Below are 27,812 nucleotides of genomic sequence, written 5' to 3'. Positions count from 1 at the left end.
TTCATCCTGAGTTCAAGCGTCTTCAAAGCCCATGACACCTTTGGTCAAGGCTGTTCTCCAACTGGAGCGCTCGCAGGCCAGTGTTTCCCAGTTGTCAGTGTTTATACTTTTTTTTTTATTTGCCTTGAAAGAGTCTTTGAACCTCTTTTGTTGACCACCAGCATTACGCTTTCCATTTTTAAGTTTGGAATAGAGCAGTTGCTTTGGAAGACGATCATCAGGCATCCGCACAACATGACCAGTCCAACGAAGTTGACGTTGAAGAATCATTGCTTCAACACTGGTGATCTTTGCTTCTTCCAGTACACTGGTATTAGTTCGCCTGTCTTCCCAAGTGATGCATACAATTTTTCGGAGACACAGTTGATGGACTCTTTCGAGGAGTTGGAGATGGCATTTATAAGTGGTCCATGTTTCACACGCATACAGCAAGGTTGGTAGTACAATAGCTTTGTAAACAAGCATTTTTGTTTCCCTGCGAATGTCCCAGTCTTCAAACACTCTGCACTTCAACTCACAGAGCTCAGGCAATGCTGGGATCTAAGCCTGCTTGGGTGGCACACAATAAAGTTAAACTGTCCTTCTCAACCTCCTCCCACCCCCCTGCTTCTGAAACTGCTCAGGCTTATCCAGGACCCCTATTTACATATTTAAAAGCATGCAGGTTGATTGCATTTGCAGTTAACACCTGGTTTCTAGTTTGGGCCTTCGGAAATTGGCTCTCTCCTTATCAGGGCCTGAACTGAGCTCTCCAGCTCTCCAGCCGTTCTCCAAAAGAAATTTTAAAATGAGAAATATCTCTCTACCCCTTTACCCACACTCTTGCTCTCAGCTTTTACACACACCAGCTCCAGAAAATGTGGGCTAACAAAGCAACGATGAATTTGATTAGCCTTTTCGAAAGAGTGAGCACAATCTTCTATTATCCCAGTGACTCAAATCTTGAGAATATTAATATATACCAGAGATGAATTGCCCAATTCAGATTACTGATAGGCTTTTAACAGGCCCTGTGTTATGCAATTAAGGAACTTTAAAGAACTTTCAGACTCTAAACATATTATTTGCATGTCCACACGTCCACACATGCCCATCTCTGGAAAGCCCATGCAATTTAGGACTCATCCACACTTAGCTTTTGCCCTACAATTTCTAGGCATGGGTCCACATTTCAACCTGATGTGTCCAAACACTTTTTTTTTCTTCCTTTCTTCCTGCCTCCCTCCCTTCTTCCCTCCCTTCCTTCCTTCCTTTGCTTTGTTACTTTCCCCAGGAAAACCTGCTCTTCAGTGCTGAATCGGAACAAACAGCAATTCAGGTTTTCTGCAGAATTGTGTTCAGCGGTAAGAAGCAGTTTTTTGTGGGGAATGTGCTGGGAAGGAAGGAAGGAAGGAAGGAAGGAAGGAAGGAAGGAAGGAAGGAAGAAGAGTTTTTGGATTTGATATCCCGCCTTTCACTCCCCTTCAGGAGTCTCAAAGCAGCTAACATTCTCCTTTCCCTTCCTCCCCCACAACAAACACTCTGTGAGGTGAGTGGGGCTGAGAGACTTCAGAGAAGTGTGACTGGCCCAAGGTCACCCAGCAGCCGCATGTGGAGGAGCGGAGACGCGAACCCGGTTCCCCAGATTACGAGACTACCGCTCTTAACCACTACACCACACTGGCCCTCAGGAAGGAGGGAAGGAAGGAAGGAAGGAGGAAGGAAGGAAGGAAGGAGGAAGGAAGGAAGGAAGGAAGGAAGGAAGGAAGGAAGGAAGGAAGGAAGGAAGGAAGGAAAATGCTCAGACACAAGCTTTAAAGCACAGCCCTGTGGCTAGAAACAAGGCAAAAAAAGAATGTCTGGATGATCCCTCTTTGAGTAAAATATGTCCTAAGTTGCAATGTTCTTAATTAATAAAACTGGGTGTGTGGAGTGTGTCTTCATCTCAAAGAGCAATGCTAAAATGAAGTTGCCTGTCTCTTATCTTTGGGGCATGAGAGGAAAATGATGGACAGACATCCTGCTTTGAGGCACGAGCTGCCCTTTGCTAGCCTGTTACTGTTTTGAATTCTATTATGTTGCTATGTTCCTTAGGGGGTCCTGCAAAACACTATTCTGAATAATAATAATTTATTATTTCTACCCTGCCCATCTGGCTGGGTTTCCCCAGCAACTCTGGGCAGCTTCCAACGGAAGGTTAAAAATACATTAAAACATCAGTCATTAAAAGCTTCCCTAAACAGGGCTGCTGCCTTCAGATGTCTTTTAAATGTCATATAGTTGTTTATTTCTTCAACATCTGATGGGAGGGTGTTCCACGGGGCGGGTGCCACTACTGAGAAGGCCCTCTGCCTAGTTCCCTGTAACTTTTCTTATCGCAATGAGGGAACCGCCAGAAGGCCTTCAGAGCTGGACCTCAGTGTCCAGGCAGAATGATGGGGGTGGAGACTGGTATACTGGACAGATGCCATTTAGGGCTTTAAAGGTCAGCACCAACACTTTGAATTGTGCTCAGAAACGTACTGGGAGTCAACATAGGCCTTTCAGGACTGGTGTTATATGGTCTCGGCAGCCACTCCCAGTCACCAGTCTAGCTACCACATTCTGGATTAGTTGTAGTTTCCAGGTCACCTTCAAAGGTAGCCCCATGTAGAGCACATTGCAGTAGTCCAAGCGAGAGATAACTAGAGCATGCTCCACTCTGGCAAGACAGTCCATGGGCAGGTAAGGTCTCAGCCTGCGTACTAGATGGAGCTGGTAGACAGCCGCCCTGGACACAGAATTAACTTGGCCTCCATGGACAGCTGTGAGTCCAAAATGACTCCCAGGCTGTGCACCTGGTCCTTCAGGGGCACAGTTACCCCATTCAGGACTAGGGAGTCCTCCACACCCACCCTCCTCCTGTCCCCCAAAAACAGTGCTTCTGTCTTGTCGGGATTCAACCTCAATCCATTAGCCGCCATCCATGCTCCAACCGCCTCCAGGCACTCACACAGGACCTTCACCGCCTTCACTGGTTCTGATTTGAAAGCGAGGTAGAGCTGGGTATCATCCGCATATTGATGGATACCCAGTCCAAACCCCCTGATGATCTCTCCCAGCGGCTTCATGTAGATGTTAAAAAGCATGGGGAAGAGGATAATGCTTTTTATAGGGTTGCACAGGGGCCACTGGGATGAGTTTGTGGAACCAAGGGTCAGTGGCCCACAAAGGCTTGTGTGTGGACTGCTGGTGTGGACAGTGCTGCACTAGCTGGACTGAGCAATGAGGTCCCAAGAGGGTTTTGCAGTGACCCTGCCCAGACCACCAGGCATGACTCATAGATGGGATTGCTTGGTTCATCCGCCAAAGGGAAAGAGGTGCAAGGGTCCCACCTCCCGCAAAGCCTGGTGCCATTTGCACCTCCCTCAGACACCTCTGCGCACTGTCCCTGACTGTCATTCAGCTTAGCCGGGCATAGCTGAGCCTGAAGCCTGGCTGCCCGTCAGAGAAGACCTGCTGTCAGCTTGAAATGAGGGTGAGCAAGTGGGAAGGTGTTGTCTTTTTCCTTGATGGATCTTTCTCCAGAGGAGAGTAAAGGCGGCAAGTTGACCCTCCAAGCCAAGCTGAAGAGCTTCTCTCCTAAAGAGATGGGGTAAAGAATTCCTGGCTTCACCCTTTTCCCTCCGGGGAACAGTATCTCTGCAGCAGGAAGAACAATAGAAGTCATTATGCAAGAAATGGGAGGGGGAGCGATGATGTCTCAATGGGGGAAAGGATTCATTCTGGAAGGAAAGAAAGAAATGCGCAACTTGCAAAACAGACATTTTCTTCATCTTAACTTTGTTCAATTGCAAAATCTGAAGCATGTGGGAGAAAGCATTGTAATAGGCAAAGGTAAAAGCTGCAGAAGGCGGTTTTTAATAAGTGCACGAAGAAGCGAATGACTTGGAACCAAGAGCGACAGGGAAGTGCGCAATACTTTCTCCCTGGCTACTAACAGGCCTGTATTGGACAACGCCTTGCTTTGGAGGCCACGGAAGAAATCCCGTTCCCCGTGTACTTTCCAGCATTGCTACACAACAACAATAATAATTGGTGGCTTTAAAAGATTAGGCATATTCAAGGAGGTGAAGATAAAGGACCCTGGACAGTTAAGTTCAGTCAAAGGCAACTTATGGAGTTGCAGCGCTCATCTAGCTTTCAGGCCGAGGGAGCCGGCGTTTGTCCAGACAGCTTTCCAGGTCATGTGGCCAGCATGACTAAACTGCTTCTGGCACAATGGAACACCGTGACGGAAGCCAGAGCACACGGAAATGATGTTTACCTTCTTGCCACAGTAGTACAGTGGTACCTTGGGTTACATACGCTTCAGGTTACATATGCTTCAGGTTACAGACTCCGTTAACCCAGAAATAGTGCTTCAGGTTAAGAACTTTGCTTCAGGATGAGAACAGAAATCGTGCTCTGGCGGCGTGGCAACAGCAGGAGGCCCCATTAGCTAAAGTGGTGCTTCAGGTTAAGAACAGTTTCAGGTTAAGAACAGACCTCCGGAACGAATTAAGTACTTAACCCAAGGTACCACTGTACCTATTTATCTATTCACACTTGTTATAAGAACTTTAAGGTCTCAAAGATAGAATAAATATTCATAAATGCACACATATCTAAATACATGAACCGTGTGTCTGAAATAGTATGGGAGAGCAAACCTGGAGCCATTTTGACTCTCCCAATGACCTCAAATATTCCTCCGCAGCAAGGGAAGCAAATAGGGAAAGCCTTCCCGTTGTCTTTTTGCCTGCAAATCCTGTCTCAAGGCCACATTTGTGTATCAGTAAGGGTGAGCCTGTGACCTGGATTCAGGAACTAAAGTATTAACCATGACAAAAGAATGGCCAGACTGCCCAGGTAATACAATCAGTGACCATTAGCAGGTATCCTGGCAGGCAGGATTTCTGCTGTAGACCGCCTCCTTCTGTGATGTATGTATGATGTTTTGGGGGGTGGTCTTGGGCTAAAGAGTGGGCAATTTAAAAAGTCTATATAAGGGCTTGCATACCATTTCTCTGGGTTCTCTCCTCCCTCCTGCATGTGGGGAGTGGGGACCTTGTTGCAACAGTTTAATAAAGATCAGGCTTACTAGCCAATTTGCTTCTCAATATATTCTGGTTGGCCTTTGTTTTCTCCTACCGACAGGGAACCCACTTAAGGACTCTATTCAGGCTCCAATAGGGGAAAGGGAGCGGTTTTTCTTATAACACACTGGTGTGCTTTCAAACTGCTAGGTTGGCAGGAGCTGGGACAGAACAACAGGATCTCACCCTGTCGTGTGGATTCGAACCACCGACCTTCTGAGCGGCAAGTCAAAGAGGCTCAATGATTTAGACCGCGTCCCTTAACTTTCAAGGTGGAGAAGGCAATCAGTGACTATGAACCCTGATGAGTATATTCTGCCTCCTGTGCCAGAGGCAATGGTGCTTCTAAATATCGCTTGTTGGAAACCACAGAATGAAAGGTTTCTCTTGCACTTCCCACTGACAGTGGTGGAGCTTCATGCTCCGGCCCGGGAGGGGGGCGGAGAGCTGGCGGGGCGGGGCTGGTATGTGTCCTGGGGGCGGGATGCCCAGCGCGGGCGGGGGAACAGCTGCGATGGCACCCTGCGCCAGGGTGAGCTCCCGTTGCTCGGTCCCAGCTCCTGCCAACCTAGCTGTTCGAAAGCACTTCAAAGTGCAAGTAGATAAATAGGTATCGCTCCGGCGGGAAGGTAAATGGCATTTCCGTGCACTGCTCTGGTTTCGCCAGAAGCGGCTTAGTCATGCTGGCCACATGAACCAGAAAAACTGTCTGCAGACAAATGTCGGCTCCCTCAGCCAGTGAAGTGAGATGAGTGCCACAACCCCAGAGTCGTTGGCGACTGGACTTAACTGTCAGGGGTCCTTTACCTTTTTAAGGATGCCTGAGATTGCATTTGTGAAGTCTTTTAAAACTGGATATAAGGACTGAGTAAAGCAAGAGCCAAACACGGTTTCTCTTGTTTGCCTCTATTTTGAGACAAGGTGTTCCCTAATTCCCCTTGTTACAATGTTATATTGGGTACATAGGCACTCAGCCGGTGCGCCATAGACACTTTTAATATGGAGAAAGTCAATTCGGCGTGCAAATTGTGCAAAGAGCCAGCCTAATCGAAATAACAGAGTACCGTTGACAGGGAAACCAGTGAGAAAAAGCCATCAATCCCCACCCCCACTCCAATTTCCTCCTCCTCTCTCTTTCCCCCACAGTAGCTGCTGAAAGGCATATATTTTTTTAAAAAAAGATAAAGACGCTCCACCACCTCCCACACAGTTCAGCAGTGAATCTGTGAGCATCCATTCCTATCATGCTTTGAGACTCCAGAGCGAGAAGATGTGAGTAAAACATCTTGTGGAATTGGATTTGCAGCCAATTGGTTTCTCTCTCTCTCTCTCTCTCTCTCTCTCTCTCTCTCTCTCTCTCTCTCTCTCTCTCTCTCTCTCTTATCAGCATTAATGCTTCTGACCAATTTAATTCCTCCCTCAGCTGGCAAAATGTCCAGGGCACCTCCGCTGGGGATGAACGCGGCTCCTCCCGATTTTGCAAACGCAACTGGCCACCCGGCACCTGCCACGGGGAATCAAACTGCGGAGGACAGGTGGTCCGAAGATACTTCGCTGGGCTTGGGGGTGCTCTGCACAATCTGCGTGGCATACGCCGCGATCATTGCCGTTGGTCTCCTTGGGAATGTGATCCTCGTTCAAGTCTTCTTCAAGATCAAGTCGATGCAGACCGTCCCAAACATCTTCATCACCAGCCTGGCTTTCGGAGATCTGCTCCTCCTGCTCACCTGCGTCCCTGTGGATGCTGCGTGCTACATCGTGGACACCTGGCTGTTCGGAAGAATGGGCTGCAAGCTGCTCTCCTTCATCCAGAGGACCTCTGTCGGCGTCTCCGTGTTCACTTTGACCGTGCTCAGTGCGGACAGGTAAGTTGGAAGGACCAAGAATTTGACAGCGGGGCGGGGTTTGCTCGCGCGTTGGCTTGGATGGGGCTGAGTTCCGACTCGGGAGTTTTGAGTCTTGCATACCCTCCAACATTTCTCCAGTAAAAAAATAGGGACGCCCATTCCATAATGATAATTTTACTGTTTCTATAAGAGATGGGAGGGCCGGGGGGGGGGAGGACTAGAAAAATAGGAGGAAAACAGGGGTTCCCCATTTTTCCCTGGGGGTCCGTTTTTTCCCAGGAAAAATGGGGGGGGGAGTGTGTGGAATATTAAAACTATATCAAACTTTTTTTTCTTTCAGTTTTTCTGGGAAAAGACTGCATTGGGGAAGGGCGGAAAAAACCTGGTGTGCCCCCCCCATTTTTCTGGTTTTTTCCCAGGCCTTTCCCCTCTCTAGTTTCTACCCCATTCATCTGACTGGGTTGTCCCAGCCACTCTGAGCAGCTTCCAGCATATATAATAATAAAACATATACAGGGCTACCTTCAGATGTCTTCCAATCAACTTGGCTTGGGGGTGGGTCGCATAACTCCATACCCACCAACATTTCTCTGATGAAAATAGGGACGTCTTAAGGAAAAGCAGGAAATTCTGGGATCAAGAAACTGGGACGGCTTCTGTAAATCCGGGACTGTTTCTGGAAAATAGGGGCACTTGGAAGGTCTGAGTGACCTGCACAGGGACACCAGTGAAATAATCTATAGGCGCCATGGCACCCTGTATTTATCACCTCTCATTTTAAAAACTGACTTCTAGCAATAACTCAGTTGCATGCTAGGCATTTACAGAGTGTTGTCCCATAGCCCCTGCCCCCAAAATAATCCTGGTAACAGTGGTTAGTTAAGGGTGTTGGGAATTGTAAAGCTGGGAGGAGGTCAAAACTGTTATTTAATTATTACCTTCATAAAGGTAAAGGTAAAGGTAAAGGGACCCCTGACCGTTAGGTCCAGTTGCGGATGACTCTGGGGTTGTGGCCCTCATCTCGCTTTACAGGCCGAGGGAGCCGGCGTACAGCTTCCGGGTCGTGTGGCCAGCATGACTAAGCCGCTTCTGGCGAACCAGAGCAGCGCACGGAAACGTCGTTTACCTTCCCGCCGGAGTGGTGCCTCAGGTTACATACGCTTCAGGTTACAGACTCTGCTAACCCAGAAATAGTGCTTCAGGTTAAGAACTTTGCTTCAGGATGAGAACAGAAATTGTGTTCCGGCGGCGCGGCAGCAGCAGGAGGCCCCATTAGCTAAAGTGGTGCTTCGGATTAAGAACAGTTTCAGGTTAGGAACAGACCTCCGGAACCAATTAAGTACTTAACCCGAGGTACCACTGTACTTGCACTTTGACGTGCTTTCGAACTGCTAGGTGGGCAGGAGCAGGGACCGAGCAACGGGAGCTCACCCGTCGCAGGGATTCGAACTGCTGACCTTCTGATCGGCAAGTCCTAGGCTCTGTGGTTTAACTCACAGCTCCACCCTTGTCCAATTACCTTCATAAACCACATTTTTCTTCCAAGGAGCTTAAGAGAGTGTACATGCTTCTTTCTCCCTCTCCCCCAATTCATCCTCACAACGACCCTGTAGGTTAGGCCAAGAGGCAGTGACTGGCCCAGGGTCACCCAGTGAGCAGGATTTGAACCCTGGTCTCTCTAACCATTATGCCACACTGCCTCTCTACGGTTATAGTTACTGTTGTTGCTGTTATTAATTAAATTTATGTTGCTCAAGGAAACCTAAAGCAACTTACAACCAGTTTCCAGATTCTTTGAGGGGTCCTTTGCCTTTTTTACCTATAAAGGGTGGGGGCTGGGAATTGTAGCTCAGTGAGGGGTGAACTGCAATTCCCAGGATCGTTTGGGTGGAGGGGGATGTACAATGTGTATACAGTCTTTGAAACGACCCCTTAGCCTGGGAGGGCGGGATTTGAACCTGTGGCCCACTCCACCAGGTATTGGATTCCACTTTCCCAATCAGCATAGCCAAGAGCCAAGGTGATGGGAGCTTTTGATCTCCCTGTTTCCCATTATTTCAAAGCTTTGTATTTCCAGTCTGTGTTTGGAGATTAAGACCTCCCTTTATGTTAATGGAAGCAACTGTATTTTTTAGCAATTTGTCTCAGATATGTAAAATGTTAACTCTTGATTCCTGAATAACAGAAGCTGAATGTGAAATGGAATATTTGGAACAAATCCCAAATGATTAAACTGCTAGCATCTGGAAGAACAACATTTCCCACTTTATATGATAGTGATAACGATGGTTGGTGGTGGTGGTGGTGATGATACAATGTTGTTGTTTAGTCGTGTGCGACTCTTCGTGACCCCCTGGACCAGAGCATGCCAGGCACTCCTGTCTTCCACTGCCTCCCGCAGTTTGGTCAGACTCATGCTGGTAGCTTCGAGAACACTGTCCAACAATCTCGTCCTCTGTCGTCCCCGTCTCCTTGTGCCCTCCATCTTTCCCAACATCAGGGTCTTTTCCAGGGAGCCTTCTCTTCTCATGAGGTGGCCAAAGTATTGGAGCCTCAGCTTCAGGATCTGATCTTCCAGTGAGCACTCAGGGCTCATTTCCTTAAGAATGGATGATACAAACCAAGCGCCAAAAGGCAGGATAAAGTGAGCTGTGTCTTGATGCCACCTGGTGGTGTATTAAAGCAGTTCAGGAAGAGCAAAAATTGAAGTGTAAGAATGACAGAAAACCTTTGTAGCCCATTTATCAGTGTAGATCAGGGGTCAGCAAACTTTTTCAGCAGGGGGCCGGTCCACTGTCCCTCAGACCTTGTGGGGGGCTGGACTATATTTTTTGGGGGGGGAGGTGAACGAATTCCTATGCCCCACAAGTGACCCAGAGATGTATTTAAAATAAAAGCACACATTCTGCTCATGTAAAAACACCAGGCAGGCCCCACAAATAACCCAGAGATGCATTTTAAATAAAAGGACACATTCTACTCATGTAAAAACATGCTGCTTCCTGGACCGTCTGCGGACCGGACCGAGAAGGCGATTGGGCCAGATCCAGCCCCCGGGCCTTAGTTTGCCTACCCATGGTGTAGATGAAGCCCCAATCAAAAGGCAGAATAGAATCTCCAAGACCCAATATATTTGGTCAAACAGTCTGAGATCAGCAAAGCCAACTGCGTTCAATTTCATTAATTCCCATATGCACCTAAGAGTTAGGCATTCGTAACAGATTGTTCCAAAAGCTTGGAAGCCAAACACATTTCCTGGAGTCTGATGGGGCACAGAGAATGCCAGGGAGACAGTTCTGGGGAAACGGGGTGTTCCTTTGATTTCGCTCAGTGCTTTCATTGCTTTCAACACTCTGACCTTAATTGCCATTCCAGGTACAAGGCGATTGTGAAGCCCTTGGAACTGCAAAGAGCTGATGCCGTCCTGAAGACCTGCTGCAAAGCCGCGGCCGTCTGGATCATCTCCATGTTATTAGCCGTTCCAGAGGCCGTGTCCTCTGACCTCTACGCCTTTCACATTCCTGATAAAAATGGCTCCTTTGAGACCTGCGCTCCTTACCCCGTCTCTGAGAGAATCATCCAGGAAGCTCATTCTCTGGTGTGCTTCTTGATGTTTTATATCATACCGCTGGCAGTTATATCGATCTACTACTTTCTCATTGCAAAGGCGCTGTACAAAAGCACATCCAACATGCCGGCAGAAGAGCACAGCCATGCTCGCAAGCAGGTAAGTAGAGATCTAGGGCAGCCTTCACCAAGCGGGTGCCCTCCAGATGTTTGGGGTTGTTGCTCTGGCACATGGCTGATCGAGAGTCCGTCTCCCTAGAAGCCCATAGTTGAAGCTTATTCACTTATGGAACAAAGGTTGTATCAATAGGTGAGGGAGGAGCCATGCACCTGGAAAGCACCACTTTGCTTAATTAAGTAGCTAATCAGCAATGTTAATTAACTGTGCTACTGAGATGTATGTTGTGCTGACTTGAGCAGTGGTTTTTAACTACCGGTGGTCATCTGCTTCAGGGAGTTGAAGGCCAGATTTCTGTTCATTGATGGGAAACATCGCTTTCACGCGTCTCCTGCATCAAACCTTACTTTCTTTTAACTCTCACCTGGTTTATCAGGGGCAGGCTATGCCCAGTTGAGCTTCTGTGCTGAGAAGGTATGGAACGGAAAGCCACCGATGTTCTCCTCCACCACTGAGAGGGTTTGGTTGGCAAATCTCTGGTCATACCTAGCCAAGCTCATATATATTGATGAAGTTGTGCGAAACAGGCCGTTTCTTTGTCACCATGGCTTGAATTCCAGCCCTGCCTGCAAAGGACAAACTTTATTTGCAGGTGCAGCTTGAAGAAGCTGTGATTCGTTACAGTATTAAACAATTAATTTCATTTCCCCCCACCACCACCACAAAATGTACAGTTGAATTGGTAATACTGGATGTCTCTGCTACCAGTGAACAAAATATTGGTGTTTCCCAACTTTAACCTGTTGCACGATCTTAGCCAGACCCAACTGAGTATAGCAGAGCATACGCAGACTTCCAGAAGCAATCAGTTGCAGGCAGGAAGGATGAAGCAGGAACAAGACGCTGCTACTAGTAACTTGGTTACTTAGAGGTGTTTATTATTTACAGCAGACTCTACAAGTTACTGTATACATGAACAGATACGGATCTTAAACTAGCTCTCTCTTAACAAACTCCAAACGACTCTCATCATGCCAAAGTGGAAACCTCGACCAATAGCAGAGTTGTATCCAAGGTCCCGTATCTCTAGGCAGAATTACTCCCTCTGCTCAGTCTTCTTGGCCTTCGGCCAACTCTTAATTGCTTTGTATGAAGCTGCACATAGGCAAAATCTCAACATGAAATACATTTGATAAAATGCTGTTGGTGTTTGTCTGAACCTTGCTTTGACCAAGGTTTTGACCATAATCAATGAGCATGCAGCAGAAGAATTCTACTGTTTTTTCGAAAGTGAGGAGGTGCAATCCTGTACTCAGAAGTAAGTCCCATTGAATTCAGTGGGAAACTCTTTGGTAAGGGAGTACCCTAGGCTTTTTGTAATTCACCAAGGTAACAAATATTTTGACGATTAAAGCATTTTTGTTGTTGTTCCAATACAAGTTAATACTTTAAAAACACATTGCCAATATTTGACATTTAAGTTGGTCAGCCACTCAAATCTTCTTGAACTATTAAAATCTCCTAACCTTCTGCAAATAAAATTGCAGGATGGGGAGTTCATTTTGTTTCCTCCAACACATAAACCATAGCTCCCGCCCAAAGAAACTTCAATACAGCTTTCCCAAACCTCGTGCCTCCCAGATGTTTCAAAATACAACTCCCATCATCCTGAGCTAGCAGAGCTGACTGGGGGTGAGAGTTACTATCCAAAACATCTGGAGGGCACCAGGTTCAGGGACACTGGTCTAGCCTTTACCGCCATGTTGATTTGGGGCTATTTTCTTTCAAGATTGTATGCAGAAGGACACCCAAATACCCTGGCTAACACACCACCAATTGCACACCTTCCTCAACAATGGGAGGACGACATAGGCCACAAAATTAACCCCACCCAATAGACCAGAATGTGGTCTAAACCTCCCTTAAAGTCCATATCAGCGAAAAGAAAAGAACTCACTCTGAAACTCACCTACAGGTGGCACCTAACACCACGGAAACTAGCGCTAATACGCCCAGGAACCTCACCAAAATGCTGGAGAGGGTGCACCTCCACAGGCACATACCTCCCCATGTGGTGGGAATGCCCTAAAATCCAACCTTTCTGGACAGCAGTCATAGAAGAAATAAGCAAAATAACTGAACAGGTATTAGACGTCACCCCAGAACTGGCTCTACTGAACATCTTCCAAGATAATAATGCCCACTCATATCATAAAGAGCTCATAACCCACCTACTCTCAGCAGCCAGAAGCATCATAGCCGAACACTGGAGAGACCTGTCAGGAATAAACATGGACCAATGGTATGAAATTGTATGGGGAATGGCCTTATTGGAAAAACTAACCAATAAACTGAAGCTGACACAGGGACAAAAAGATGACACCTTCACCCTGGTTTAGTTCCCTTTATCACATACACAGCCCAACAAGACAACGACAAGAATCCACCATCAGCAAATGAATCAATATGGCTAACCTGATTCAAAAACACCCACCCACTCCACAAATGCAACCCATTACAGCCAACCACAGACAACCAACCACACCCTGGCCCCCAATACCTCTCACTACCAAGGAAATGTAACAAATGAATAGAAAGAAGAATCTACCCAGCTGACACTGACTCAAAACCCCATGCATACACTAAGTAAAAGAACAAAAGCTTTACACCACCCCTCTCCCTCCCCAACTCTTTTCTTCCTAACCTTAAAATGCATATGACGCCGATGTCTCACAACAATTAACCTGATCTGTAGGAAACAGAACCTGAAGAAAGAGACAATGCATGTGCTTTTCTGAACGAGGAAAATCTTTAGTCACAATTAATATTTTTTTAAGAGATTGTATGCAGATTTAATTTTTTTTGGACAGGAAATATCTTTAATATCAGAAGTCTACAGAAACACTTTGTTAAGCAGCCGCAAATCTTCTACAGTGGTACCTTGGGTTACAGATGCTTCAGGTTACAGACTCCGCTAACCCAGAAATAGTACCTCGGGTTAAAAACTTTGCTTCAGGATGAGAACAGAAATCATGCGGCGGCAGCAGGGGGCCCCATTAGCTAAAGTGGTACCTCAGGTTAAGAACAGTTTCAGGTTAAGAATGGACCTCCGGAACGAATTAAGTTCTTAACCCGAGGTACCACTGTACATAACACAGATGTATCCTGATGGCAACTCTTAAATTCTCCCAGAATTACCACAGAGCTAGCTGCATTCACTTTCATATCACAGGTGCAGAGCTGCGTGTTTCCTCAAACTGAACAGACTCAGGTTTTCATCAGCTATGCAGAAGGAGGACACAAGCTTATATTAACATTTATTTCAATTTGCTGAAGAGTTTGTGAGCCACACAATGGTCCCTAGCATGCAAGAAGTCAAAGAGTTCATCTGTACACTCCTCTAAACGTTCCCAAGCTTTCACACATTTCTCAATCTGTTCACAGTGCTCCCTGACAGTAGTTTAAGGATCCACAAGCTCTTCTTCTTCCTTCTCAGCGCGTTTTTCAAAAGTGACGACCTTCTTCAGAGGGCTCCCTTTCTCGATGTACATGGGTTGAAGTGGGGCGGGGTGGCTGCATCTGGTGTACACATTGCTTTTCGTGACTCTCATATGTAGATTTTTTTTTTAAAAAAAGTGGTTTTTTTACATGTGCAATGATTTCCCCCTGCAGATTGAATCTCGCAAGAGAGTCGCCAAAACTGTGCTGGTCTTGGTTGGCCTGTTTGCCCTCTGTTGGCTCCCGAATCATGTCCTTTACCTTTATCGTTCCTTCACTTACTACACTTCCGTCGACACATCCACCTTCCACCTCGTTGCAACAATATTCTCCCGGGCTCTGGCTTTCAGCAATTCCTGCGTCAACCCCTTTGCTCTCTACTGGCTGAGCAAAAGTTTCCGCCAACATTTTAAGAAGGAAGTCCTGTGCTGCCAAGCCAAGACCCCTCCGGGTCATTCCCGCATCGTCCAGAGTGCAACTCCCACCAGGGCCATGTCGGTCACAGGCTCCGAAATCAGTGTCACTCTGCTGACAGATTATAGCATCACTAAAGAAGAGGAGAGTGTTTAATTCTGCCCGGCCTGTGGGCCAAGGCCCACCGAGATTAAAGCATGTCAGGGTGCAGGAAAGAGGTAAAACCGCTTTTTTTTTTTTTTTTTTGCTTTTTAAAAATATTATTTTATTTATTTCATCAATTTTCCAAAACCAACAAAAAATAAAAGCAACAATACATATTCAAACATAGGGGGGAAAATAGAGTTGACTTCACCTTATTCCCTTCCCTGGTTCCATTGTTTATCATCCTACTGCATGTCCATTTTAAATTATGAAATCGTTAAAATTACTTATGGTCCAATCATAATGTCTTTACAAGACTTTTAAAAATCCTGCTAATGTATTAAGCTGTGTACATTGCTTCTGTATATATGCAATTAAGTCCTTCCAATCTTGCTTCCAAAAAATGGATATTTTTGATTTAAATTGGATTTTTAAAATAAAATGCTTTTGGAGGAAAAATCTTTCTAAATATATTTCTGTTACATTATAGTCAAAATGCTATTCATCAGGAAATAAGGATTTGTTTTAAGTTTTTCATGTGTGCTAAAACTCAGTCTAAGTTTTTTTAAAAATTGTTTAAACACATCAGTTAAGAAACATGGATACATGTTATTGTTTTAGTTAAATAAATTGTTTAAATTGTTATTAAGGAAATTATTATTTTTCTCCATCCAATAAAGTACAGCAGTTTCTTCTCCGCCTGATGACTTCAGACCTCCTCTGCGTGGTTCTTTTAGTTCCTTGTTAACTGCATCTGTTTTTCAATAAACTTAAACAATATTACATGTAGTTTATGCTCATTTTAACTTTAGTTATTACAACAGTTAATCAAAGCATATTAAAGATTTGATGTGGGGACAATGCTCTTTTAGATATAGTCTGTAGATGTTCCATTCTTTTTTAAACTTTTGGGTCGATCGGTCCCTGACCTTTTCTGTCATAATCACGAATTCTATGTACTCAGACAGTTTAACCTGCCACTCCTCTTTAGTTGGCAAATACAATCCCCCCTTGGTTTGCTAGTTTCAGCTGTTTGTGGACTAGGATAGCTTGACCTCAGGAATCCACACTCTCTCAATATCCACATGGCTGGATTAGTTAAAACTGTGGCACGTGCACCCATAAGAGGTAATACTAGCCATCAACCTGGAGTCACAACACTTCCCAGAGCTAATACCTGAGCTGAGCTATGGAACTCCTTGCCACTAGGGCTGTGTAGGTTTTTAGAGCACACTTCCTCCTCAAAGGATCCTGGGAACTGTTGCTTGAAGCTCTGTGAGTGGCAAATAATTCCCAGCACAAACTACAGTTCCCATGATTCTTCATGGAGGGGGCAGGGGGATGTGTGTACATGGCTGTGGCATTTGTATGGAGCCCCCGGTCGTCTCACGGACTATTGACCCGTACACCACTAATCCTCAGCCATGAACCAGGTCCTCCCCACTAAATCACTTCGACTCAGTCAGGTTCTTAAGTTAACAAAGAAGAGTGTAAAAAAGGTAAAGGTAAAGGGACCCCTGACCATTAGGTCCAGTTGTGACCGACTCTGGGGTTGCGGCGCTCATCTCGCTTTACTGGCCGAGGGAGCCGGCGTACAGCTTCCGGGTCATGTGGCCAGCATGACTGAGCCGCTTCTGGCAAACCAGAGCAGCGCATGGAAACGCCGTTTACCTTCCCGCTGGAGTGGTACCTATTTATCTACTTGCACTTTGACGTGCTTTCGAACTGCTAGGTTGGCAGGAGCAGGGACCGAGCAACGGAAGCTCACCCCGTCGCAGGGATTCGAACCGCCGACCTTCTGATCGGCAAGCCCTAGGCTCTGTGGTTTAACCCACAGCGCCACCCGCATCCCAAAGAAGAGTGTAGTTTATTGCAAACACAAATAAACTTTAACTGCATTCACAACGTTGTTAATCTTTACCATCTTAGTCTTATTTTTATCCTGTCTCTAACTCTTCTACCTCCCCTCACACAAGAACCAACTGCACTAACTGCCTCTTTAATTCCAACTGTCTGCTAGAGGCTGGGAGACTTCACCGCCTGCCCCCAGGGGCTCCTCTTCCTGTCCCAGCATAAAGTCCTCTGCCAGGACCACCGCTTGGGCGCAGGTCTTCAGGTCGCGATCCTTCACCCAGCTCTGCACTTCCAACGGCAGGACGGCCAGGAACTGCTCCAGGATCAGCAGCTCCAGGATCTGCTCCTCGGTGTGCCTCTCCAGCTTCAGCCACTGGTAGCACAGGAACCAGAGGCGGCTGCAGACCTCGCGGGGACCCTCAGCCTCCCGGTAGCCAAAGTGCCGGAACTGCACATATTACAGGCACAGAATGAGGAAGAAATCAGGAGTTTGATTACTGAAATTTACTCAGAGTCGAGAGTGGATTTCATGCTCTTTATTCAGCTCATAGTGGTGAGGAGGAATGGTAGTTCCCTCAGAATGTCTACTTTATATACATTATTTACACAATGGGCCCCACGTGATTGGCTAATTCCGGAATTCTCCTGTAGGCCAATCAGGTTGCGGATTCACTTCCACCTGGAGCTGGATTGGGTGGCTCCTGTGGACCAATCAGGCTGCTGCATTCTGAATCCTATTGTTCTAGGACCAATCAGACTGCTGCATTTTGGAGCCTATTCAACTCAGTACACAACAATTACTTTTCGAGAAAAGCTATAGATATTATCATGCTGTTTCTGAACCGTACCATTAGCACTCCAGGCAGGACTTAAATGCATTTGTTAAATATCATAATATCAAAAATTTCAGTCTGTCTTTTAGGGCATATATTATTTTATATTTTATTTTATATTATTTTATATATTATTTTCTTTTATTTTAAACAAATTAACTGAACAAAGAAAGCTATCATGTTAATAGGAAGAGTACCAGCCATCTGCAGCTTTTAAAAATTATTTAGATAGAGGTGCATTTAATTGTATGAAACACTACAACAATTGGAGGCAGTGTTGTTCAGACAGGTGACCGGAGCCCCTGCCCTTTAAGACTTGTATAGCAGAATGAATTTCATCCACAAACTACATCTGTGGGCATGCCCTCTGTTATAAGAGACAAAAGGGAAAGAGGCTGGGGAACAGTAGCAAAACAGAATAATGGGGTTTGTTTTCGTGGGTGTTGTAGACGCCTGTACAGTATGAGAATGCTAGCCTTTCTCCATAAAGGAGGAGCTGGAGGAGGAAGGGACTTTGCAGTATTTACATTCGCCCCCCCTCCTCCTTTTCAAATTTCTTGGCTTCTCTGAGAATCAGTGCTCTGTGGTTTTTACCCTTTTAAAGGGCCATCATTGGAAGCAAAAAAAAAGGGAGAAATGGTGATGAGCAGCAGCGGCTGATGTCCATAGAGAATGATAGGGCGGAGGGCAGGGAGCCCGACAGTAGGTGGCGCCGGAGAGCCGATGACCAGTGGAGCCGACCAATTCTAGTTGAGCCACCCATCTTCTTCCTGAACCTAATCCAACATCAATAAATTATTGACTAGGAGAGAGAGGGAAATAAGTAATGTACTATAAACATTTCTTATTCTATTTTTTCCGTTGGAATTTTATTAAATTGTTTCAAGTATCTCAAACTCTGCAACAATTCAAACACGTTCAGGACAAAAGCAGCAACGAAAAAGATTAAGCAAAGCCATAAGCAGATTTCAAGTAACTCCACTGGGGCAAATAAAATAACCATTGAACGTCGACCCAGTGGAAGCAGGAACTCCAAAACGGTATACGGGTTTCGTAAGATGTCTCAGTCCGTGGAGTGCTCATCAGAGGGCGACTGGAAACCTCTGATTCAGAGTAAGTCTCAGATCAGGCTCAATCTGGGGATGAGGAGCCAGGATCCTTGGGACGAGGCAGAGGAAGGCCTGTCTGCACAAGAGCTCAGCTTCTGCAGCATCAAGATCCCCACCCAATCTCTCCCTGCAGCCACCGGAAAATATTTTGATTCTTTTCCATGCCCTTCTGCATCAGGAACAGCAGCCCTCTGAACCAGGGTCTCTAGCTGTTTTTGGACAACAGTTCCCATCGTCCCTGACCACTGGCCCTGCTAGCTAGGGATGATGGGAGTTGTAGTGCAAAAACAGCAGGAAACCCAAGTTTGGGAAACTGCTCTAAACAGTGCTGAGCTGCAACTCCCATCCGCCCCTGTGAGAAGGGACAATGGGAGTTCTAGTTCAGCAGCTCCCAGAGGTTCCCCCGCTTCCGTTCCGCACAGACATTCTTGTGCCTAACAGAGCCGGAGTTTTCGAAATCCCCATTTGTCCGAAACGTGCCTGGCTTTGCTTTTTCTCTCTCGAGAGCAGAGCGCTTTTCACACGGCCTCCCTGGTGTGGATTCTCTTGTGGCTGAGAAGGCGGGAATTCTGGCTGAAGCCTTTCCCGCAGTAGGAGCACTCGTAGGGCTTCTCGCCCGTGTGCGTCCTCTCATGCACAATGAGGTTCGAGCTGCGGCTGAAGCTTTTCCCGCAGCTGGCGCACCGGTAGGGCTTTTCCCCCGTGTGGGTCCGGGTGTGCGCCAAGAGGTTCGAGCTCTGGCAGAAACTGATGCCGCAAACGCCGCACTTGTAGGGCTTCTCGCCCGTGTGGGTCCTCTCGTGGGTGATGAGCTCAGAGCTCTCGATGAACCTCTTCCCACACTCGGCGCACTGGTACGGCTTCTCGCCCGTGTGGATCTTCTGGTGGCGGATAAGGAGCGAGCGCAAGCTGAACGACTTCCGGCACTCGGCGCACTGGTACGGCTTCTCGCCCGTGTGGATCCGGCGGTGGCTGATGAGCTGCGAGCTTCGGGAAAAGCTCTCTCCGCAGTCCAGACATGTGTAAGGCCTCTCTCCTGTGTGGGTCCTCTGGTGGTTGATCAGGTTCGAGCTGCGGGTGAAGCCCTTCCCGCAGTCCGAACATTTGTACGGCTTGTCACCCGCGTGGGTCCTCTGGTGGCTCATGAGGTTTGAGCTGCGGGAAAAGCTTTTCCCACAATCCGTGCAGTTGTATATTTTCACGTCGGCGTTCACTCCCTCGGGCGCTGGGCGGTCGGGGCACACCCTCGAGAGGTCCTCGCTTTCACCCTTGGAAAGTCCTTGCAGAGTCCCAGCCACGCTGAGGTTGCCACTGTCCTTTTCTCCACTGCAGCGGGACAGTCTATTGGGCTTGATCCCTCTGAGCGGCTCCTGCTTCCTCTCTGGCCTGTCCAGATTCTTAAGGGCATCTCCCTGATTAGGACATTGGACCACGTTCTCCTTGGCCTGCCTCGGGGTCGTCATCTGCTCGCTTCTTCTGAGTAAGAGGTTTTTCTCATCCTCGCTTCGCCATCCACCTGGAATAAGGTAAAAATAAAAGGGAGTCAGCACGTGAGTCATACCTTGTGCCTAGGAGAGATGCTCCCCAGCCCTGGGCAGGGCAGTGATTTTTTTTGTGGGTGTATTCTGCAACATGTGGCGCTGTGGTCTAAACCACTGAGCCTAGGGCTTGCCGATCGGAAGGTTGGCAGTTCGAATCCCCGCAACAGGGTGAACTGTTCTTCGGTCCCTGCTCCTGCCCACCTAGCAGTTCGAAAGCACGTCAAAGTGCAAGCAGATAAACAGGTACCGCTCCAGCGGGAAGGTAAACAGTGTTTCCATGCGCTGCTCTGGTTCACCAGAAGCAGCTTAGTCATGCTGGCCACATGACCCGGAAGCTGTCTGCGGACAAACACCGGCTCCCTCAGCCTATAGAGCGAGATGAGCGCACAACCCCAGAGTCGTTTGCGACTGGACCTAACGGTCAGGGGTACCTTTACCTTTTTATTCTGCAACATGGACTGCCAATTAGCTACTAGGCCAAGTTCAAGATGCTGGTTTGTTTATTTACAGTGGTACCTCAGGTTAAGAACTTAATTTGTTCTGGAGGTCCGTTCTTAACCTGAAACTGTTCTTAACCTGAGGTACCACTTTAGCTAATGGGGCCTCCTGCTGCCACGTGATTTCTGTTCTCACCCTGAAGCAAAGTTCTTAACCCGAGGTACTATTTCTGGGTTAGCAGAGTCTGTAACCTGAAGGGTATGTAACCTGAAACGTATGTAACCCGAGGTACCACTGTATTTCATAAAATTAATCAACCTCTTGATTGTAAAACAAGACCAAAACCACCAGCTGGACAAATTTTCTGGCGGTTAAGAGCTGTTTGATCGTGGAATACAACTCTCTCATTCTCCACCAAGGCAGATTACAAAAAAACAAAACAAAACAAAGAAAAATAGCAATCGAAGACATTTGAAAAATTAAAACAGCAAGAGACTAAAAACAGATTAAAACTCACATGGCTTGGGTGTATAAAGGCTATATAGCTTGGGGCCAGAATACCTGAAAGATCCTCTCGTTCCTATATTCTCAATTGATTGCTGTATTCTGCCGGGGGCGGGAGGCTCCTGCAAACGCCACCTTATTATAAGTTCTGTTCTGTGCAATGTAGGAATCAGGCCTGTAGTGTAGCGGGGGGAATCTCCTCCCATCTCTGCTGTCTTTTTGCTGTCTACTGAAGACCAACCAGTCTTTTCAGCAGAGATCCTTCCCAGTGTGCATGTGCCGGAATTGTTTTTAAGACGCTTTAAAGAAGTTTTACGATTTTTAAAAATTCTTTTTTATCACTCGCTGTTTCCTGCCTTTGGGAGGAAGGGTGGGGGTGAAACTCACTAAACGTATGAATGAATGAAAGGTGAACAATCCATTCTTAAAGGGATATACAGTGGTACCTGAGGTTACATACGCTTCAGGTTACATACGCTTCAGGTTACAGACTCCACTAACCCAGAAATAGTGCTTCAGGTTAAGAACTTTGTTTCAGGATGAAAACAGAAATCGTGCTCTGGCGGCGTGGCGGCAGTGGGAGGCCCCATTAGCTAAAGTGGTGCTTCAGGTTAAGAACAGTTTCAGGTTAAGAACAGACCTCTGGAACGAATTAAGTATTTAACCTGAGGTACCACTGTACCCAAGTTTGCAGAAGTACAAAATAAAAATAAAAATCCAGAGCCCCTTTCCCAACGAGTAGCAGGAAGAAGAACCCGATAACGTCCCAAGGAAGACAGCACGAAGGACTAGAAACTTAACTTGCATATTTAAAAAGAGCCAGGACCGAAATCCCATTATTAATGTTGCTGTCTACTGCCGATGACATGTTTCTTTCCTTACCCAGCAAGCCGGCATCTCTGTCCCCGTCTAGCTTGCTCCCTCTGCTGAGGTGTTTCTGCCAGATGTCGGAAAGCGTCCACTCCGCCGTTGAGAAGTTCAGAGCCGTCGTCTCCAGAGGCGCCGGGACCTGCAACAGCAGCAGTGAAGGTCTTGCATCAGTGCAGGGGGGCGGGGCTGAAAAGGGAAAAGCTACAGGCAAGGGCTGGATGCCGTGCGCTCACACAGACGGCACACATACCGACACATGCGCCCCTTCCCAAAGTCACCCATGTGAATGCCTTTGCGAGCAACATTACAAGTTAGCAGGGCAGTAATGGGTCTAATAGCTGGTTTCCAACACACACTGCACTCTGGCGCATCTGCACGTTGCATTTAAAGCAGAATTATATGATGTCAAAAAATCAGTGCTTCCCCCAAAGCATCCAGGGAACTGTAGTTTGCTGGGGGTGCTGAGTACAGTGGTGCCCCGCAAGACGAACGCCTCGCAAGATGAAAAACCCGCTAGACGAAAGGGTTTTCCGTTTTTCGATGCGCTTCGCAAGACAAATTTCCCTATGGGCTTCCTTCGCAAGACGAAAGCCCATAGGGAAATCTCCAGGACAGCGGGGAAGCGCAGCGCGTCTTCCCCACTGTCTTCGGACCTCCTCCGAAGGCTGGCGGTGGGGCGAAGAGACCTCCTCCCGCCGCCAGCCTTCGGAAGGCTCCTCCGAAGGCTGGCGGTGGGGCGGAGAGACCTTCTCCCCGCGCCAGCCTTCGGAAGGCTCCTCCGAAGGCTGGCGGTGGGGCGGAGAGACCTTCTCCCCACGCCAGCCTTCGGATGGCTGTCCTGAAGACTTGCGGTGGGAGGAGGGTTTTTCTTCCCACCGCCAACATTCAGAATGCTGTTCTGAATGTTGGTGGTGGGGAGGAAAAACCCTCCTCCCACCGCAAGCCCCGGGAACAGAGGAGAAGCGCTGCGCGCCTTCCCCTCTGTTCCCGGACCTGTCCTGAAGGCTTGCGGTGGGGAGAAAAGCCCTTCTCTGCACCGCCAGCCTGGCAAGCGGTCTCCATAGGAACGCATTAATCGATTTTCAATGCATTCCTATGGGAAACCGTGCTTCGCAAGACGAAAAACTCGCAAGAAGAAAAAACTTGCGGAACGAATTAATTTCGTCTTGCGAGGCACCACTGTATTGTTAAGAAACCCTCTATTGTCCTCAAACAGCTACAAAAAGAGGGACTGATATTTAAACCACTCTGCGCTTTGTAGCTCTGCCTCACTTGTTTTCCTTATGTAGGAAGTAACTCTTGTACGCTGTGGTCTTAACCAATGAGCTTTTTGGGCTTGCCAATCGGAAGGTCGGTGGTTCAAATCCCCGTGACGGGGTGAGCTCCCATTGCTCTGTCCCAGCTTCTGCCAACCTAGCAGTTCAAAAGCACATCAAAGTGCAAGTAGATAAATAGGTACCGCTCTGGTGGGAAGGTAGACGGCGTTTCCGTGTGCTCTGGTACCTGTCACATGTTCTGTTGTGCCAGAAGTGGTTTAGTCATTCTGGTCACCTAACTCAGAAAGCTGTCTGCAGACAAATGCTGCCTCCCTCGGCCTGAAAGCGAGATGAGAGCCGCAACCCCATAGTTGCCTTTGACTGGACTTAACTGTCCAGGGGTCCTTTTACCTTTACAAATAAAGTAGATCTAGACAGGTAAAGTAGCATAGAATATGAAATAATGTTTGAAGCTACATTATCTTGAGCCACGCAATTGCTGGTCCACCTAGCTCAGTATTGTCTATCTCATGGGTAGGCCAAACTAAGGCCTGGGGGCCAGATCTGGCCCAATCGCCTTCTCAGTCTGGCCCGCGGACGGTCCGGGAATCAGCCTGCCTGGTGTTTTTACATGAGTAGAATGTGTGCTTTTATTTAAAATGCATCTCTCGGTTATTTGTGGGGCATAGGAATTCGTTCTTTCCCCCCCAAAAAATATAGTCTGGCCCCCCACAAGGTCTGAGGGACAGTGGACTGGCCCCCTGCTGAAACAGTTTGCTGCCCCCTGGTCTACCTGTACTATTGTCTACCTGCAAGTGGCTCTGCAAGGTTGAAGTTGGGATACATTCCCAGCAATGCTGAGGATTGAACCTGGAACCTTCTGCATGCAAAGTAGATGTACTGCCTTTGAGCTACGGCCCTTCCAGTTGCAGGGAGGTGGGGGGACACACACACACATCATCACAGAACCCATCCTTGCTCTCTCCCACCAGAAGCCTGCCTTCTGACACTTCAGATCTGCTCTGCAATCCATGCCAGTCCTCCCTCCATTGGGGCAAGAGATGCTCACCTCATGGAAGTCACAAACTATACCCACAAAGGAGGAATGGATTTGTAAACTAAATGAATATTTAATTTTGGCAAAATTAACTGCTATAAGAAGAAATCAGTCAAATCAAAAATTTAAAAAGGAGTGGAAATGTTTTGATGAATATATGGCAAAATACTGCTCAAAAAAAGATATGCTAATATGCCTAGATTAAAATGTGAAATACTGGATGGAAGAAAAATTAGTAAGGAAAGATAATAAGAATATATAGATGATTTGAGAAGATTGTAGAATGCAAAGATTATTGTAAATTGTATAATGTGGAGGAAATCGAGTGGGGGCGGAGGGGAGTGGGAGTAAGGAGAAAAGAATAATATGATGAATTGAGGAAATAGAAATGTAAATGTATGGGGGGATGGGGAGGAAATGGTGTTGGCTTTGGTACATCTGTATTGTAATGTAATATGTGAAAACCAATAATAAGAATAATAAAAAATAAAAATAATAAAGAGATGCTCACCTCACGCTGCTGCTTCTTGGCCTCTTGACACCTCAACAGGAAAGCCTCAGCCAGGGCCACTGCCTGGGCACACGCTGCCGGGCAGCGCTCCCTGACCCAGCTCTGCATGTCCGGGGGCAAGATGGAGAGGAACTGCTCCAGGATCACCAGCTCCAGCACCTGCTCCTCCATGGGTGTCTTGGGCATCAGCCACTGTTGGCAAAGCTCCCGGAGTCGGCAGCAAACCTCCCAGAGGCCCTGGGCCTTCTGCGGACACAGCTGTGGGTCCTGCATCTCTGTCCCCACGAAGTCTTCCCTACCCTTCCCGGAGGATCCCACCTCGGTGACGTTCAGGGGGCTGGAAGCTCGGTCCACTTCTCTGCCAGAGGAAGGTGAGAGACGGGTCACCCACTCTCCTCGAGCCCAGCGGCGAAGAGTAGCTGCTCCCTCAAAGGAGGCAAGAAAGGCCATTGAGTCGCTCCATGGCGGACACGCCGGCGGGTCTTCAAGTGTCGAGCGAAGGGATGGTGTGGCCTTCAAGAATTCTTGCCACTGGGCTTCCCAGTGCTCAGTCAGTTTGTCATCTGCTTCTTGCTTCACCTGAGGGAGAGGTGGCCATCTCAGTAAGTCCTCAGTGGCTCCACACTGGATAATTTGAGGGTTTTCCTTCCCCTCTTGCTTTTCCTCTGCTCGGTCCCCTGGCCCACAGCCCTTTGGGTCCCGCTTGTCCACCTTTGCTCTTGACTTCTCAGGCACATCTTGGTCCTGGCTTCCTGCTGACTCCCATTTTGACACCCTCTTTCTTTCCACAAGAGACATCTCTGAAGTCAACCGTTGTCTTCCTCAGGCTTACAGCTGCTCTCAGAAGAGCCCACCATGAAGTCTTCGCAGTCCCACAGCCCATGAGTTTGATGGTCACCCTGATGCTCATTCAGCAGGCTGATCCGATGCCACGGATGCAACCTTCTGCAGTGTCACAGTTTGGGGAAGGAATGGCAGTGATGCCACAGGCTCAGGACAAGCTCAATTCTCCTGTTTGTGAGAAAAAGAAAAGCCTCAGCACATTTTTGCCCCTATTTGAAAACAATTTTTTTTTATATAATTGTCCAAACCTTCCTTTTGAGCTTCATCAAACCAGTATCTTCCAAACTAAGTTATTAGGCAAAACTGTTTGCAATATTAAACTGTGTTCCACATATATCAGTCATTTGGCAATCGATCGGCCTTTGGAGACCGCACTCTCCCCCCTCCGGGCCCTAGAGGGGGAGCTGCTAGACATCCCTTAGCCTTCTCTCTCGCTCATAATGAATATAAAATACTTCTGCAAACAGCTGCACTGTATATTGTAAATGTTTTTTTATAAAAGATTTCTTACAAACTCAGATTTCTTACACGCTGATGCAGCTCAGGAACCCAATATGTTCTAGAATGTCTCTCCTGATATGAACCTACCCAGACCTTTAGATCTTCTTCTAAGGTCCTTCTCCAGGTCTCCTCCAGAGGGGAGGCTCTGAGGATGTTGAAAAAAGATGAACCTGCAAGCAGGATCAGAGCACAAGGGCACGATCACCTCCTGTGGTTTCCAGCAACTGGTATTCAGAAGCATTATTTCCTCCAAGCACAGCCAACGATAGTCATCAATAACTGTCATTTTCAATCCCCGACATTTCCATGTAAAGGCTGGAAATTTCTCCTGCCCGAAACCTCACGAGAGCTGCAGCCAGCTCAGCTAGATGGTCTTAAAAATGATCGGTATAGGGTTCTGGATTCGAGCCCCATGTTGGCCAAAAAGATTCCTGCATTGCAGGGGGTTCGACTGGATGACCCTCGGGACCCCTTCCAATTCTGTGCTTCCAAAGTTACACTCCTAATTTGATTCTGAATTAATTTTAGAATGAATTGATTTTAGAATGCATTTCTATCAATTGATTGTGATTTTATGTAAACTGTGTTACTTTTACTGTTGTTAGCTGCCCTGAGCCCGGCTTCGGCTGGGGAGGGTGGGATATAAATAAAATATTTTTATTATTTTTATTATCATTAGCAACCCACCCCCACCCTAGCTTTAAAAAGAAAGGGAAACGGTGTGGGATGGGAAGGAGAGAAAATCTGTATTGTCCCCCCCACCGCAGTGGCTTTCAACCAACCAACCGAATTTGCAGGTCCTTTTGGGACTCCAAACTAAGGGGAAACTGCAAAATAAAAAGCTCCACTGTTTACCTCGGCCTGAAAAAATATATGCTGAATTCGCTTTCCACCCCGCTGAGAAGGGAGGCTCCGCGCATCTCTCACCTCCTTTGAGAGCGACCCCTGCAAGGTCGCTGCTGCAGCTGAACTCCAGGTGCCACTTCTGCCAACAGCGGGAGGGCGGGCGGGGGAGGGTCCAGAAGGCGGAACAGGAAGGAACCTTCAACACGAATCGGCGCACACCCACGTGCCCACTCATTCTCAGGGCCGCTCTAGGAAGCGAGGCGCGCTTTATCTTTCTTTACCCTTAACCCTTTCAAACCTACCACCCCTCTGGAATCGATTAAAACGCACCCAGTAGGTTTGTTTGATTGAGATTTGTGCTCCTCCTTTTGAAGGCGCCTCGTTGCCAAAAAAGGCAGGGCTCCCGCACCTCGTTAACCTGTGCATTAAGCAGTTGCTGCAATGTTAAAATCAGAAGAAGAGGGTGGGACCTGCAAAGTCAAAGTGCATTTTGCTGGTTAACTGACTTACTGGTCCCACAACCCTCTTCCGATTGCTTTGGCTTTGAAGCCCACAGTTAACATTTCTTACCCCCAAACCACATCTCCATGCTTGACTTCTATATACTAGAAACATTACAGCAAACAACAACAACACCCTGTCCCTGTAATGGCCTTCTAAAAAATGTTTTATTTTTTTCAATTGTTCCAATTTCATTATTTTCACAAACTGTGTAATTTGGACATAATCCGCCAGCGGCATATCCAAAAAACTACCAGGCTAAGGGACAACTATGAATTTTGCCTCCTCACTTGCTCATTTAGCTGTTCTTTACTTTCAGCACCAAAGCACAACCTATGTAAGGGAACTGGAAGTGACAAATTTAAGCTAACCTTTGAATAAGCATAAGGTAAAGGGACCCCTGACCATTAGGTGCAGTCGTGGCCGACTCTGGGGTTGCGGCGCTCATCTCGCTTTATTGGCTG

At 47.3% G+C, this 27,812-nt stretch overlaps 2 protein-coding genes and 1 long non-coding RNA gene across 6 annotated transcripts; 1 reads left to right on the top strand and 2 right to left on the bottom strand.

Annotated features, from left to right (window-relative positions):
• Positions 1-6,292: 6,292 nt before the first annotated feature.
• On the top strand, positions 6,293-16,586 carry BRS3 (bombesin receptor subtype 3). Of its 3 annotated transcripts, XR_014545014.1 has the most exons (5): positions 6,293-6,368; positions 6,520-6,961; positions 10,319-10,670; positions 14,301-15,062; positions 16,213-16,586. XR_014545014.1 is itself a non-coding variant. In XM_083602092.1 (4 exons), the coding sequence occupies exons 2-4, from the start codon at positions 6,528-6,530 to the stop codon at positions 14,694-14,696; spliced, it is 1,182 nt and encodes a 393-aa protein (XP_083458218.1). In that variant the 5' UTR covers positions 6,293-6,368; positions 6,520-6,527; the 3' UTR covers positions 14,697-16,586. The 3 variants fall into 3 exon arrangements, 2 of the variants coding, with proteins under 2 accessions (XP_083458218.1, XP_083458217.1); XM_083602092.1 differs by having other exon boundaries at positions 14,301-16,586; XM_083602091.1 differs by lacking the exon at positions 6,293-6,368 and having other exon boundaries at positions 6,419-6,961; positions 14,301-16,586.
• On the bottom strand, positions 13,456-14,126 carry LOC310757384. Its single transcript, XR_014545136.1, has 2 exons — positions 13,773-14,126; positions 13,456-13,553 (listed from the first exon to the last, which is right to left on the bottom strand). It is a non-coding gene; the product is annotated as an uncharacterized lncRNA (long non-coding RNA).
• A 1,625-nt stretch (positions 16,587-18,211) lies between the features above and the next one.
• LOC310756697 (uncharacterized protein) lies at positions 18,212-27,017 on the bottom strand. 2 transcript variants are annotated; one of them, XM_083601288.1, is made up of 5 exons: positions 26,929-27,017; positions 26,085-26,365; positions 24,658-25,665; positions 21,846-21,972; positions 18,212-19,996 (listed from the first exon to the last, which is right to left on the bottom strand). In XM_083601288.1, exons 3-5 carry the CDS (start codon positions 25,453-25,455, stop codon positions 18,999-19,001), a joined length of 1,923 nt encoding a protein of 640 aa, XP_083457414.1. In that variant the 5' UTR covers positions 25,456-25,665; positions 26,085-26,365; positions 26,929-27,017; the 3' UTR covers positions 18,212-18,998. The 2 variants fall into 2 exon arrangements, with proteins under 2 accessions (XP_083457414.1, XP_083457415.1); XM_083601289.1 differs by lacking the exon at positions 26,085-26,365 and having other exon boundaries at positions 24,658-25,668; positions 26,929-27,004.
• Between the last annotated feature and the right edge of the window lie 795 nt (positions 27,018-27,812).

This window comes from Podarcis filfolensis (genome assembly GCF_964270895.1).
Source record: "Podarcis filfolensis genome assembly, chromosome: 2".
NCBI classification, from domain to species: Eukaryota; Metazoa; Chordata; class Lepidosauria; order Squamata; family Lacertidae; genus Podarcis; species Podarcis filfolensis.
This window is presented reverse-complemented; position numbering and strand designations above follow the sequence as displayed.